The 14242-nt window shown below is 34.6% G+C and overlaps 2 protein-coding genes and 1 long non-coding RNA gene across 3 annotated transcripts; all 3 read left to right on the top strand.

The window, feature by feature from the left end:
- The first annotated feature begins 1574 nt into the window (after positions 1-1574).
- Positions 1575-3772, top strand: LOC135844493 (G-protein coupled receptor dmsr-1-like). The gene is made up of 2 exons (XM_065362712.1): positions 1575-2479; positions 2584-3772. The coding sequence occupies exons 1-2, from the start codon at positions 1830-1832 to the stop codon at positions 3011-3013; spliced, it is 1080 nt and encodes a 359-aa protein (XP_065218784.1). The 5' UTR covers positions 1575-1829; the 3' UTR covers positions 3014-3772.
- A 1304-nt stretch (positions 3773-5076) lies between these two features.
- LOC135844122 (uncharacterized) lies at positions 5077-7401 on the top strand. The gene is made up of 2 exons (XR_010558453.1): positions 5077-6381; positions 6493-7401. It is a non-coding gene; the product is annotated as an uncharacterized LOC135844122 (long non-coding RNA).
- Positions 7402-10581: 3180 nt separating this feature from the next.
- On the top strand, positions 10582-12367 carry LOC135844465 (uncharacterized). Its single transcript, XM_065362684.1, has 2 exons — positions 10582-11479; positions 11553-12367. Exons 1-2 carry the CDS (start codon positions 10842-10844, stop codon positions 11980-11982), a joined length of 1068 nt encoding a protein of 355 aa, XP_065218756.1. The 5' UTR covers positions 10582-10841; the 3' UTR covers positions 11983-12367.
- The last annotated feature ends 1875 nt before the right edge of the window (positions 12368-14242 follow it).

Raw genomic sequence — 14242 nt, 5'->3', positions numbered from 1 at the left:
TTACCGCTTTGAAGACCTTGGGCAGCGTACCTCCATTGTTTTCATTTATTATCTTCAACAGCTTCTTTTCATACTCTGGTGTTAGGTGTTTAATCAAGTCTACTGGTATGAAATCTTTCCCCCACAGCTTTGTGGTTTCTGGCTTTCTTCAACACGTTTCTCAGCTCCCACATTTCAATTTGTGGTGATTTGAGAAATTTATAGAAATCCATTGGGTCATTCCATGCCAAATCGGCGGATTTTTGCACGAGGGAACTTCGATTTTTTTCAAAATCAGATCATTTGTAGAGGTCATCAAACGATGACGAATGACGCAAACCGGACATTTTTTCGATTTTTTTTGACGGAGCTGTGGCGCTTCAAAGTTCTCCAAAATGGCCGGAAATGGAAAATTTCAGTTGCAAATTGCTCCGGTTGTACGTGGTATAGAATTTTGAACTTTTTTTCAAATTGTAGAACTTTGAGAGGGTAATCGACGAGTGATGTTAAAATCAGTGTTGCCACTTTCAAAAACCTAAAAAAATCGATTTTAAAACTTATAATTTAAATATAACCATGATCTTCACGAGTAAAATTTCTGAAAAATTCTCAGTTTTAGTCCTTTTTATGTAGATTAACATATCAAAAAATTGGACTGGCATCTTTTTTCATTTTCGAGAAAAAAAATTACAAGTTTTACAATTGCTGCAAAAGTACCATCAGAAACCTAAAAAATGAAAATTTTTGCATTTTTGAAATATTTTACCAATGTGTAGACGAATACGTGAAAAAAATCCCCCTCCCCCCATTTTTCAACGAATTGACATTTTTCGTGCTATAAATTTTTATTTCAAGAGTGAAATATATGCATTTTTTGGGGTAAATGGCCATATTTGGGCACTTCACCTCACTCGTACAAGAGAGAAAAATCAAAAATTTTCTGTTCAAATGGAGGTTTTTGAAATGCACGAATGTCAGTATCCTGTTTAAAACCAACCCTCAAAATCCAAATTTCACCATTTCGAGCTATTCTTGATCTACGAGTATAGCGTAATTTTTTACTCCACCAGCACTTTAAACTTTCTCCAGATAGCTTGAAAATTAATTCGGGCAGCTGAAAATCGAGTTGTGGATTGGGCAGCTGAAATTTCGGCTCGAGAATTTCACACCATGTCGTTTCAAAAAACCGCCGGCCCATTCGAATCATAAAAAGAAACCTACAGAAGTCTGGTAACCAATTCTTTAAAAAAAATAATAATAATAAAACAGAAAAGTGACCAAAAAAATGTGGAAACGTGAGTAAAACATTTTAATGCAAAAAAAATCACAAATTGGAAATTATTGGCAAAAAATTCATACTTTTCATCAAATTTTCTCAAAAAAATTGGACTGCTAAATTTGCAACTTTTCGATAAAAGAGCTTTTATGTCAATTTTTGGCCAGAAACAGAAAATGTTTGCAATTTCTGGGGAAAACAAAATTTTTGGTTTACAAATAGATTGTCATAATTCCTAAACAGTACAAGATAACGGAAATTAGCCGTGATAAGAAATGGATGTCCGTTATTCTTTGATATAAACTATCACAATAACAATTAATCTACATCATAGTAATAGAATAAAACTGAGAGTGATTTCCACAAGTTCAACTCTTCTCCCTAAAACATTATTTTCACCACCAATTGTGTAATGCGTGTTGTATTCGTGGTTTTTTTTCTTCAAAAAAAAAAAAATCGAAAAAGTTATTCGTTTATGAAAATTGAATGCGATAAACAGGTATTCCTAAAGTACATTATTTATTTTCAAATAGTCAACTTTCTTTTTTGAGTGTCGTTAGTTTGAAAAATTAAGATGCCATCGGAAGAACCATTTTGTGGAGCCACATTAGAGAATGTTCGAACTTATTATTTTTTAAACCTGCAAGGTTTAATAGACATACCAATATGCATAATTGGCGTAATCTTCAACATGTTCAACATGCTGGTGTTCACAAGGAGGAACATGATATCACCTGTGAACCTAATCTTCATGCATTTGGCGTTTGCAAATTTATCAGAGCTGTTAGCGTTTATAACCTCCACATGGGCATACTTGGCATATCACAGTAAGCAAAGCACTTACGAAGACTGGACTTATACACGAGCATTTGTTTTAATGTCAAGCGCAGAATTGACAAGTATTTTTAACCGCATATCAGCGTATATTGTAATGATGCTAGTAATATGGAAGTATATAGCTGTATTTCATCCATCTAAGGGATCTCAGTGGTGCAATATGAAAACTACACGCAATATGGTGGTAACTGGTTACATCGTATGCGTCTTGCTTTATATACCGGAGTATTTGTCACATTATATTAAAACACTTATCATGCATCCGACGACAACAGTTTACTTGTATAGTATTGAAACTCATTCCATCATGTACTCTGCGTCACAATTCATCAAAATAGTGTTGCATGAATTATTACCATCACTTGTGCTACTAATATTAGGTGTTAGGTAAGTAATAATCAAAGCTAGCAAATTACTGCGAGAAAATACAGCTTAAAAGCGTTAACCAACTCCAGTTGAAAAAAATGTCAAATATGTATTTCGTTTTTTAGATTGATCGTCTCACTGTGGATGAAAAAAGAACACCCAACTCCTACTTCAAACGTTGAAAACCGCTCAGACAATGTCGAAATGAAGCAACAAACCAGTCGATCGATAATCATATCGTTGGTGATTGTGGCTCAATGTTTAAGTGTCGAGATTCCAACAGGATCACTTGACCTAGTAGCACGTATAGTTTCTGCAGTTGATTATTATTCAATTCATTACGAATGTGTTACTAGCTTCAAAGTAATACTCTATCTTTTAGATTGCGTTAATAAATCTATTAAGTTTATCGTATATTTCGCCATGGATCAAGATTTTAGAGACGCATTCAAATCTTTGTTCAACAAAAACAATGCTTTTTTTTGGAAACTGAAGTATGTTCCTTTGAGTAGTACCATAGGGAATGATGAAAGTTTGGAAATAGATCGAATTTAACACAGGTAGATAATTGATTGGTTCTGACCGGATCTGAGTAGATCTGATCTTGATTAGACCAAATCAGATCTGATCATACTCGGATAGGTATGATTCTTAGATCAAATTAAATCTGACAAGATCGGATAAGACCAGTGCAGATCCAACCAGATCCAATCAATCTTCTCCTAACATAAGCAGATTTTTAAAAACGTCAAAAATATTTTTCATTCAAATGCTTGGGTTTGGTACTCGTAGCTTCCTATAAATGGGTATTGTATAGATTAAGCGAGGTTAAGATATTTCATGCAAGTATATGATTGTGCATATTTGTCAAAAATTTATGTACGTATTTATTATTCAAAAAAACATCGAAGTAAAAAAATGTACAAATAAACTGAGTCTCTATGTAATTGTTATAGTTATCAAAACTACATAGTTACCTGTTAGTTTTTAACATCATTTTGGAATAGTTTCGAATCCAGCATTTTTTAAAACGTACAAAACGATTTATCCCAAAACATTTCACGATCTTTTACATAATTATGACCAAAAATATAGCACTCTGTACCAGAGTACCCCCTTCCCTCCTCCTAGTTTCCGGAATGGTACTGCAAATCTTATCACGAAAATGTCACAGTTGTAAAATTATTGTAAACAATTTATCATAAAAATGTATGCTGTGGGTCATACCATGTCAACTCAACCAAAAAAATGCGATGTTGAAAGTCATTTCTTTCGATTTCGCTCAAATTTTTTTTACAATATATACTCACCCAGTAAGTAAGAACCCCGTAATTAGTTTGGTCCCAGCCCCCTCAGGGGGCGGGTGTGGGGGCTTCCATTATTCTCACATTGTCTCGAGGTACTCAACTTCAGCAGCCCATTTCTCCAAAACTATGATACTTTGATCAAAACTGATTTCACAGTTCGAAAGGGCATTGAATTTTAAACTTTTTAAGCATTTTGAAATTTTCAAAAGTTGAAAGTTGAACTTTCAATTTGAAAGTTCAAATTTCAAAATGGCACTGTAAGTGGGAGCTACCATTTAAAATTTTGAAAAAATTTCCATAGATGTACATTTTGATACTTTTTTGAAATATTTAGGTTTCGAGTTGGGACTCGTAGACGGAGGGGGAGCACCCCCACCCCCAATTTTGGGTGAAACTTTCGAAAGAAAATCTGGAGCATGTGATATATCGAATTGTATGTTTTCGGCAACGCTGAACACGAATATGACGTTAGATTTTTGATAGGACCCCATTCACGACCCCCAGCACCTCCCCAAAGGGGGTAAAAGTTCAAAAAAGTGTTTTGTTCGTGCGACACATGAGTAACATTCGTGTGACACATGAAATAGTATGTTTTCGATATCGCTGAACACGAATATAGCCATAGTTTTTTAAATCGACCTCACCCATGGCCCCCAGAACCTCCCCCAATAGGTAAAATTCCAAAAAAATTGTTGGGGGCCGTGGATGAGGTCCAATAAAAAATCTGACGTCATATTCGTGTTCAGCGTCACCAAAAACATATTATTCTATGTGTCGCACGAACAAAACACTTTTTTGAACTTTTACCCCCTTTGGGGAGGTGCTGGGGGCCGTGGATGGGATCCTATCAAAAATCTAACGTCATATTCGTGTTCAGCGTTGCCGAAAACATACAATTCGATATATCACATGCCCCAGATTTTCTTTCGAAAGTTTCACCCAAAATTGGTGGTGGGGGTGCTCCCCCTCCGTCTACGAGTCCCAACTCGAAACCTAAATATTTCAAAAAAGTATCAAAATGTACATCTATGGAAATTTTTTCAAAATTTTTAATGGTAGCTCCCACTTACAGTGCCATTTTGAAATTTGAACTTTCAAATTGAAAGTTCAACTTTCAACTTTTGAAAATTTCAAAATGCTTAAAAAGTTCAAAATTCAATGCCCTTTCGAACTGTGAAATCAGTTTTGATCAAAGTATCATAGTTTTGGAGAAATGGGCTGCTGAAGTTGAGTACCTCGAGACAATGTGCAAATAATGGAAGCCCCCCCACCCGCCCCCTGAGGGGGCTGGGACCAAACTGATTGCGGCTTTCTTACTTACTGGGTGGGTAGATATTGTAAAAAAAATTTGAGCGAAATCGAAAGGCATGACTTTCAAAATCGCCTTTTTTTGGTTGAGTTGACATGGAATGACCCGCGTTCAAAGAGAAAATGTTTGCAATTTCTGGGGAAAAACCAATTTTTGGTTTACAAATAGGTACTTTGATGGTTTTGGGAAAACTGAGGCCTTTTTCGGCTATTTCTAACAGTGAAATTTTATAGAGATCGTTGTTAATTCCCAAACAGTACAAGGTAACGGAAATTAGCCGCGATAAGAAATGGATGTCCGTTATTCTTTGATAAATAAACTATCACAATTACAATAATTCGGCATCATAGTAACAGTATATAACTGAGACAGATTTACACGAGTTCAACCCTTCTCCCTAAAACATTATTTTCCCACCACTGTAATTGTGTAATGCGTGTTATATTCGTGATTTTTTTCTTCAAAAATTGTACACAAAGGAAAAAATGTTTAAAGAAGTGTTCTAAGTATAATGACTGTATATAATTATTTGAAAAAGTTATTCGTTTATGAAAATTGAACGCGATAAAATACGTAAATATTCCTAAAGTACATACAATTTATTTTCAAATACTCAATTCTTTTTTTTTTTGGGTGTCGTTAGTTTGAAAAATCAAGATGTCATCTGAAGAACCATTTTGTGGAGCAACATTACAGAATGTTGGAGCTTATTATTTTTCAAACCTGCTAGGTTATATAGACATACCAATATGCATAATCGGTGTGATCTTCAACATGTTCAACATGCTGGTGTTCACAAGGAGGAATATGACATCACCTGTAAACCTAATCTTCACGCATTTGGCGTTTGCGAATTTATCAGAGCTGTTAGCGTTTATAACCTTCACATGGGCATACTTGGCATATCTCAGTGAGCAAAGCGATTTCGAATATCATACTTATACACGAGCAGTACTCTTAACGCGAAGCAGAGAATTGAACAGCATTTTCAACCGAATATCAGTGTATACTGTAATGATGCTAGCAATATGGAAGTATATAGCTGTATTTTATCCATCGAAGGAATCTCAGTGGTGCAATATGAAAACTACACGCAATATGGTGGTAACTGGTTACATCGTATGCATCTTGCTTTATATACCGGAGTATTTGTCACATTATATTAAAACACTCATCATGCATCCGACGACAACAATTTACTTGTATAGTATTGAAACTGATTCCATCATGTACTCTGCGTCACTATTCATCAAAATAGTGTTGCATGAATTATTACCATCACTTGTGCTACTAATATTAGGTGTTAGGTAAGTAAGGTAATAATCGAAGCCAGCAAATTACTGCGAGAAAATACAGCTTAAAAGCGTTAACCAACTCCACTTGAAAAAAATATCATAATTATGTATTTTGTTTTTTAGATTGATCGCTTCACTGTGGATGAAAAAACAACATCCAACTCCTACTTCAAACGTTGAAAACCGCACAGACAATGTCGAAATAAAGCAACGAACCAATCGATCGATAATTATGTCGTTGGTGATTGTGGCTCAATGTTTAAGTGTCGAGATTCCAACAGGATTACTCGACCTAGTACATAGAGTGCTTATACGCGATTATTATTCAATTCATTACGAATGTATTACTAGCTTCAAACTAATACTCTATCTTTTAGATTGCGTTAATAAATCTATTAAGTTTATAGTATATTTCGCCATGGATCAAGATTTTAGAGACGCATTCAAATCTTTGTTCAACAAAAACAATGTTTTTTTTTGGAAACTGAAGTATGTTCCTTTGAACAGTACGAGAGGGAATGATGAAAGCTTGGAAATAGATCGAATTTAACACAGGTAGAAAATTTAGAGAAATGCGTTATTTAGGATGAAAAATGAGGGTGATAACCCAGGGGAAAATTATTGGATCATTGAATTTCATGGGTCTAATTTGACCTGACCACATCGGATTAGATCTGTTCATCCCTAGTCAGATCAAATAAGAGACTCGATTGAATCTGCGTAGATCTGATTTTGATTACACCGGATCAGATCTGATCAGATCCTGATACAATACTCAGATCCAATTAGATCTGACAAGATTGGATTATACCTGTGCAGATCTGACTAGGTCCAATGATTCTTCTCCTGGGAAGATTTTTTTAAAAATGTCAATAGTATTTTTCATTCAAAAGATTATGTTTTAGTGCCGAAAAATAGCTTCCTAGATTAAGCAAGGTTAATGTTTCATGTACATATTTGTATTCGTCAAAAACTTACGTATTTATCATTCAAAAAATTCTCGAAGTGAAAAAAATATACAAATAAATTGATTCTTTATTATTTAATTGTTCGGTAAAACCAGTAAGGTAACCTACCAGTTATAGACCACTTTATTACAATTAATCGCCAAGACATCATTTATGACCCAATTTTGATTTTTTTTCTTCTAAATAATCCTTGGAAGCTTCCTCTTTCACTTAAAGGTGTTCAGTTTTGAAAAAAAGTAATTTTCATTTCCCCAATTCCTATTTGAAATAAGGTCTAAAAAAAATGCAGTTTTTGAAGAAGTACCAATTACGGATCATGCAAATATGAATGGAAGTGTTTATTTTTTTCACTCTGAGACCAGTTATAGTACCCTGAGAACCACATTAGAAAATTTTCATCATCAAAGTTCACAAATATTGAAGTTGAAAAACTACCAGTTGTGGACTGGTCCGTAATTGGTACCTGACAACCCCTTTGAAATTGAAAAATTCATAGAAAAAAAATTAGCTACCAATTGTGGATCAAACCAATTACGGACCAAAAGTGAATTTCACAATTTGAATGTTTATTCGCCCGGAACATGAAAATATATGTGGTATGCAACATAAATACATAATAAGACTTGGCTTATAATCATCAATTTTGAAAACATTACAGCAATTTCATGTTTGAACACTCTCCTGACACCTGTAACATGTAGGACCTTTCACAGGTGGAACTGTAGCTGCTACTATCACTGCTCAGATTGGACCGGAACTAGACTCAGCTAACTTTGTTTCAACCTATGCTTTTGACTCAGCTACAGCTTTCTGCATGATTGGATTCTTTTCTTAAAGTATTAAGGGTAAGATGCCCTAATTCTAACCAGGTGCCTAAATCCGACCACCAGCATATCTCTGCCAATAATGCCTCGACTATCCGCCATCCGGGAAAAAATGTTTTCTTATGTATTTTTCACACACAAAACGAATAAGACCAAAATCACTACCCAAAACCCAAAACTTGCAAAACTATTGCCAAAAAACGAAATTCAAAAAGTCAAAAAATCAACTTTTCCGGCAACTTCAATCGCCTGTTGTGTAAATGTGTGATTCTTCCTGAAAAAAGCTCCGATTAATTTTAAAAGTTCATAGTTTTATGAATAAAAGGTGATAATTAATTTTTGGATAAATTACAGGCAAGTTCGATAAGTTTTCCAGCAAATTTAATTTTATAGGGTGTCCTAATTCCGACTACTAATGATTAGGTTATATGTGAGGGCGCATACGGAAAGGGACCTTACGACCAAAAAATCAATTTTTTATTTCTTTGCCAAATTTTTGTAGGGACTCTTTAAAAATTGAGTAGAACCCTCCATAGGCCCCAATTTTTATTATTTCATCGATTTTTTTTACTTTTAAGTGAAGCATGCATACATTTATCATTCATAAAAGTTGAAAAATGATGCAAAAAATTTGAAAAAACATGTAAAAACGCGTAAAAAATGAAAATTTTACAAAAACTCGTGACTTTAATAAGACACAAATGGAAAAAATCATTAAAAAAATTTTCAGATAGCGGAACTCGAATCGAAGACTTTTGGCAAGGTACATAGTACATACACCTAGCCACCGGTATCGATTTACGAAATGTATTTTTTAACAATATAATAACTAACTTTAATGTGAAACTATATAAAAAACACAAGTTGAATCAAAAAACACTGCCACAATCAGCAGCAAATGATTTTTATCAAAACTAATACCCTAAAATTCTTGATAATATCAACAGAATTCCTCACTTTATCAACTTTGTTGTGCCTAATTTGGCCAGTACAGGTCGTTGGAGGGCGTGTGTGAATGTGTGGAAATAATGCAAAACTTTAAACCCTCCTCTTGTGAAATTTTACTTTTGGTCGTTAGGTCCCTTTCCGTATGTGCCCTCACATATATGTACTTATTTGAAATTTTATTTTCCTGGATTTTTGAAAAAAATGCCAGAACGTAAAAAATGGTGTGCTGATGCAATGAACAAAGCTGTAAAAGCTGTAAGAAAATGAAAATGTGGGTGTCTAAAGGCGTCTAAACAATTTCCAAGTGTTTCAAATGGGGACAATTGAGATTTGTAAAAAAATTGAATATTTGTTCCCCTTTTGTTTAAATAATTAATTGCCTTTCTATTTGTGCCATTTTAATTAATAAACAACGATGTTGACGCATTATTTACCTTCTTTTTTCCAATTTTTTTGGGGTGGTTGGAATTAGGACACCATTTTTGCAATTTTTAATTTTCTCACTTTTTGGAAAAAACGTCATAAAAAATTAATGGGAGGGTTATAGGTTTGGTGACTCTAGGGGATTAAACTAGAGGTATGTGGCTATCATTCAAGCCATTGTGCGCAAAGCTATGTCAATTACAGGACTTTTTATTCCAAAAATAAACTAGGTGGTCGACATTAGGGCACCTTACCCTTATACTTTCAATATCTTCAACGAAAACTTCACCAGTTTGTAATGCAGCTCGAATTGTAGAATGCGCTTCTAAACGATTCTCAGCTAGTCCATTTTTCAGGTAGTGAATATGTTTGGAGTCTGTAATATTTCCATCTGACATTCTCAGCTGATGCACAAGGGTAGATACTTTGTTAACATAATCTTCTATCGTTTCAAACTGCCCTTCATGAACCTTTGACAGATGAGTATGTAAGCCACTGGAAACACCAACGTGTTTAGGAGCATATCTAGCACGTAACTTCTCCATTACTTTATTATATGGACTTTTTAGAATTTTTTATCAAAAAGCAAGAAACGAAACGTTTTGGACTTTTTGGGAAAAAGCGAAACTTTTTGCCAATTTTGGTAGTAAGCGACACTCGCAGAATTATTTCGGCAAAGTCGTGTTTTTTTTACAGTAATAGTTACAAAATTACAAAACATAGACGTTTTATCCACATGACAGTTTTGCCTGTCAGAACTTCTATCTGTCCAACACTTACTATTTCATTGCCTCTGCACAGACTATCCCTACAAATAGATGAAAGATCCCTATTCATACCAGACAACCCTTCTGAAATTAAAAAATTCATAGACTTTACCAACTTGGTATAATCTCTCACACAACCGGTGTAACGATCATGCAATTAAAAATTACCCCCCTCCCCCCAAAAAAGAGAGAGAAGTTTTATAGAGATTGTCATAATTCCTAAACACGGAAATTAGCCATGATAAGAAATGGATGTCCGTTATTCTTTGATATGAGGTTATTTACACATGTTCAGCTCTTCTTCCTAAAAAATTAATTTCACCACTATAATTGTGCAATGTGTGTTGTATTCGTGATTTTTTTTTCATCAAAAATTGACTGGAACAAAATGTTTAAAGAAGTGTTCTATAATGAATGATAGGTAATTACTTGAAAAAGTCATTCGTTTTTGAAAATTGATCGCAATAATTGTTCCTAAAGTACAATTCATTTTCAAATAGTCAACTTTCTTCATTGAGTGTTCGGAAATTTGAAAAATCAATATGTCATCTGAAGAATCATTTTGTGGAGCCACATTACAGAATGTTCGAACTTATTTTTTTAACCTGCAAGGTACATGTAATATCGACATACCAATATGCATTATCAGTGTGATCATTAACATGTTCAACATCCTGGTGTTCACACGGAGGAATATGACATCACCTGTGAACTTAATCTTCACTCATTTGGCGTTTGCAAATTTATCAGAGCTGTTAGCAAGTGCATCCTTAACATGGATAGACTGCGCATATTATCGAACGATGATGACTCTCGAAGGATGGACTTATACGCAAGCATTTTTTGCATTGCGAAGCATAGAATTGGCTAGTATTTTTAACAACATAGGAGTATATATTATACTGATGCTAGCAATATGGAAGTATATAGTTGTATTTCATCCATCGAAGGAATCTCAATGGTGTAATATGAAAACTACACGCAATTCGCTGGTAGTTGGTTACATCATATGCATTTTGTTTGAAATACCGGGGTATTTGTCACATTATATTGAAATAGTACATCCGGAAGAAAAGATTTACATATACAGAGTTGAAACCGTTTCCATTATGTACTCCGTATCACAAATGGTGTTGTATGAATTATTGCCATCACTTGTGTTACCAGTATTAGGTGTTAGGTAAGCAATAATCGAAGCCAACTTACAGCTCCAGTTGAGAAACTTTCAAATAATCTTATATTTTGTTTTTTAGATTGATTGCCTCACTATGGTCTGAAAAAAACCACTCAACTCCTTCTTCAAACGTTGAAAATCGCACAGACAGTGTCAAAATGAACCAAAAAACCAATCGATCGATAATCATATCGATGATAATTGTGGCACAATGTTTAAGTTTCGTGATTCCAGCAGGATTACTCGACCTAGCACGACATACAGTTCTTGCAAACGATTATTATTCAATTCATCACGAATGTTTTGCTAGCTTCCAAGTAATACTCAATCTCTTAGAAATCGTTAATAAATCAATTAAGTTTATTGTGTATTACGCGATGGATCAAGATTTTAGAGTCACATTCAAATCTTTGTTCAACAAAAACCATGCTTCTGTATGGAAACTAAAGTACGTTCCTTTGAGCAGTACGAGAGGGAATGATGAAAGCTTAGAAATAGGTCGATTTTAACAAAGGTAGATAGATAATTTTAGAAATGCAACTTTCCTGCAGATCAGATCAGATGTGTTCATTCCTAATAGGATCAAATGAGAGACCTGATTGGATCTGACTGGATTTGAATAGATCTGATCTGGATTAGACCAGATCAGATCTGATCAGATGCAATCATCTTCTCCTGGGAAGATTTTTAAAAACGTCAAAAATATTTTTCATTCAAATGCAAGGGTTTTGGTGCCAGTCGAGTGTAAAATAGCTTCCCATAGGTAACCTCGTAGGTATTGTGTAGATTAAGCAAGGTTCATGTTTCATGTATGTATTACCTATATATACGTATATGTCAAAAATTTATACATTTATCATTGATAAAATTCGAATTAAAAAATGTACAAATGAACTTAGTCTTCATGTAATAATTTTTAGGTACCAATGTTTCAAAAAACCACAGTCTCTTTCAAAGCACTGGCGAACCCCTCGAGAGAACTCGCAGGCAATTCTTCCAACAAAAAAAAAACATCAAAAGAGTGACCAAAAAAGTGTCGAAATGTGAGCAAAACATTCAAATGCAAAAAAAATCACAAACTGGCAATTATTGGAAAAGAAGTTATACTTTTTCCTAAATTCTCTCAAAAAAAGTTGGAACTGCTCAATTTGCAAGTTTTCTATAATAGAGCTTTTTGGCAATTTTTGGCAACAAAGTGAAAATTTTTGCAACTACTGGCACCAAAAAAAAACACAATTTTTTGATTACTTTCGGCAATTTTCGCAAATTCAGACAAGAGGCGAGATTTTTGATAATTTTGGCAGAAAACGACACTTTGACATTCATCTTATCAAAAACGCAAAAATGTTCACCAACAAACCAAAAATTGAAAATTGTTGTCAATTTTTGAAAAAGTGATTATTTTTTATAACTTTTGCCAAAAAGCAAGACTTTGACAATTGTAGCAAATAGCAGAACTTATGATTTGTCCCAAACCATTTCACCATCTTTTACGTTTTGACAAAAAATGTGGCATTCTTTACCCCCTCCTCTCCTTCTAGCTTCCGCCACGGTATTGCAGATCTGACCACGAAAATGTCACATACCTACTCGTACTTAGTTGTAATATTGTAAACATCGTAAAAATGAATGCTTTCTGATTTTTTAAATTTACACTTCAGTAGACTACGTACAAATTACAATCAATCTCAGTCTGTGCGCAATTTTGGGGTGGGGGGTGGTTCTGAACTCGATGCAGCAATTCGTGCCGATTTCCAAGATTTCCTCGCAAACGGAAAACTTCTGATTTTTTGGATATTTTTATTAGATATCTAGGTATGTAATGAGGTGATCAAAATATGTACCACTCTTGAGATGTTCCTCCCACCCAAAATCGGCTAAAATGTGGATTAACTCGTTAAACAGATCGACAAACATGCAGTGCACAACTTAATCCAATTATCCTTACCTGATGATTCAATAGCATGCTTCGCCCAGACAGCCTATCAGCATTCCATTCTCGGCAAATTATCAACACTCGTGATCTGTCGAAACCAAAAAGCAAAATAAGTACGTCTCCAGCGCAGAATACAACACCAACACACTATAGTAAAAAATTTTCAAAATATCGAAAAAATAAATAAAAATCGTAGGTATTCAAAATTCACAAACACGTCATTGTTCATATTCACGCCTTCTGGAGCAAATTTAAAATTCTGGAGTTGAAAATCGCGCTAGAGGCTCCAGAATGGCTTGAAATGACGAAATTTGCCCTCGGGGGTGGGGGGGGGGGTGGGGTTAGTTCTTGACAAAATACAGCGATTCGCGTAAATTTCGAAAATTTCCTCGTAAACGGGACACTTTTGGTTTTTTGGATATTTTTGTGAAAAAAGCTGGTCAAAAAACCACTCTTGAGATGTCCCTCCCAAAATCGGCTGAAATGTGGATAAACTCGTTAAACAGGTCGTGAATAACACACAACTCGATTCTTAGCTGGTCAACTTCATAATCACGCCTTCTGCAGCATATTCTCAAAATTCCGAAGAAAATGAAAAATCACGCTGGAGGCTCTAAAATGGTTTGAAATGGCGACATTCGCCCTCGGGGCGTTAGTTCTTGACAAAATTCAGCCATTTCCGCAAATTTTGAAAATTTTCTCCAAAAAGGGAAACTTTTGATTTTTTGGATATTTTTATTAACCCTCAAAGACCCAGGCTAATCCTGAGATGTTGGGTGAAAATGCTTTCAATTTCCTGAATTAGATCATCACAACTCACAAGCATCACTTTA

The sequence above is a fragment of the Planococcus citri genome, chromosome 4 (genome assembly GCF_950023065.1).
Source record: "Planococcus citri chromosome 4, ihPlaCitr1.1, whole genome shotgun sequence".
Taxonomy (NCBI): Eukaryota; Metazoa; Arthropoda; class Insecta; order Hemiptera; family Pseudococcidae; genus Planococcus; species Planococcus citri.
This window is presented reverse-complemented; position numbering and strand designations above follow the sequence as displayed.

What these genes read in the sequence shown, in the direction of transcription:
- LOC135844465 (XM_065362684.1), top strand. Translation starts at nt 10,842, where the DNA reads ATGTCATCTGAAGAATCATTTTGTGGAGCCACATTACAGAATGTTCGA. An exon ending in TTACCAGTATTAGGTGTTAG is followed by an intron (nt 11,480 to 11,552) that starts GTAAGCAATAAT and finishes TTTGTTTTTTAG; the next exon opens with ATTGATTGCCTCACTATGGT.
- LOC135844493 (XM_065362712.1), top strand. Translation starts at nt 1,830, where the DNA reads ATGCCATCGGAAGAACCATTTTGTGGAGCCACATTAGAGAATGTTCGA. An exon ending in CTACTAATATTAGGTGTTAG is followed by an intron (nt 2,480 to 2,583) that starts GTAAGTAATAAT and finishes TTCGTTTTTTAG; the next exon opens with ATTGATCGTCTCACTGTGGA.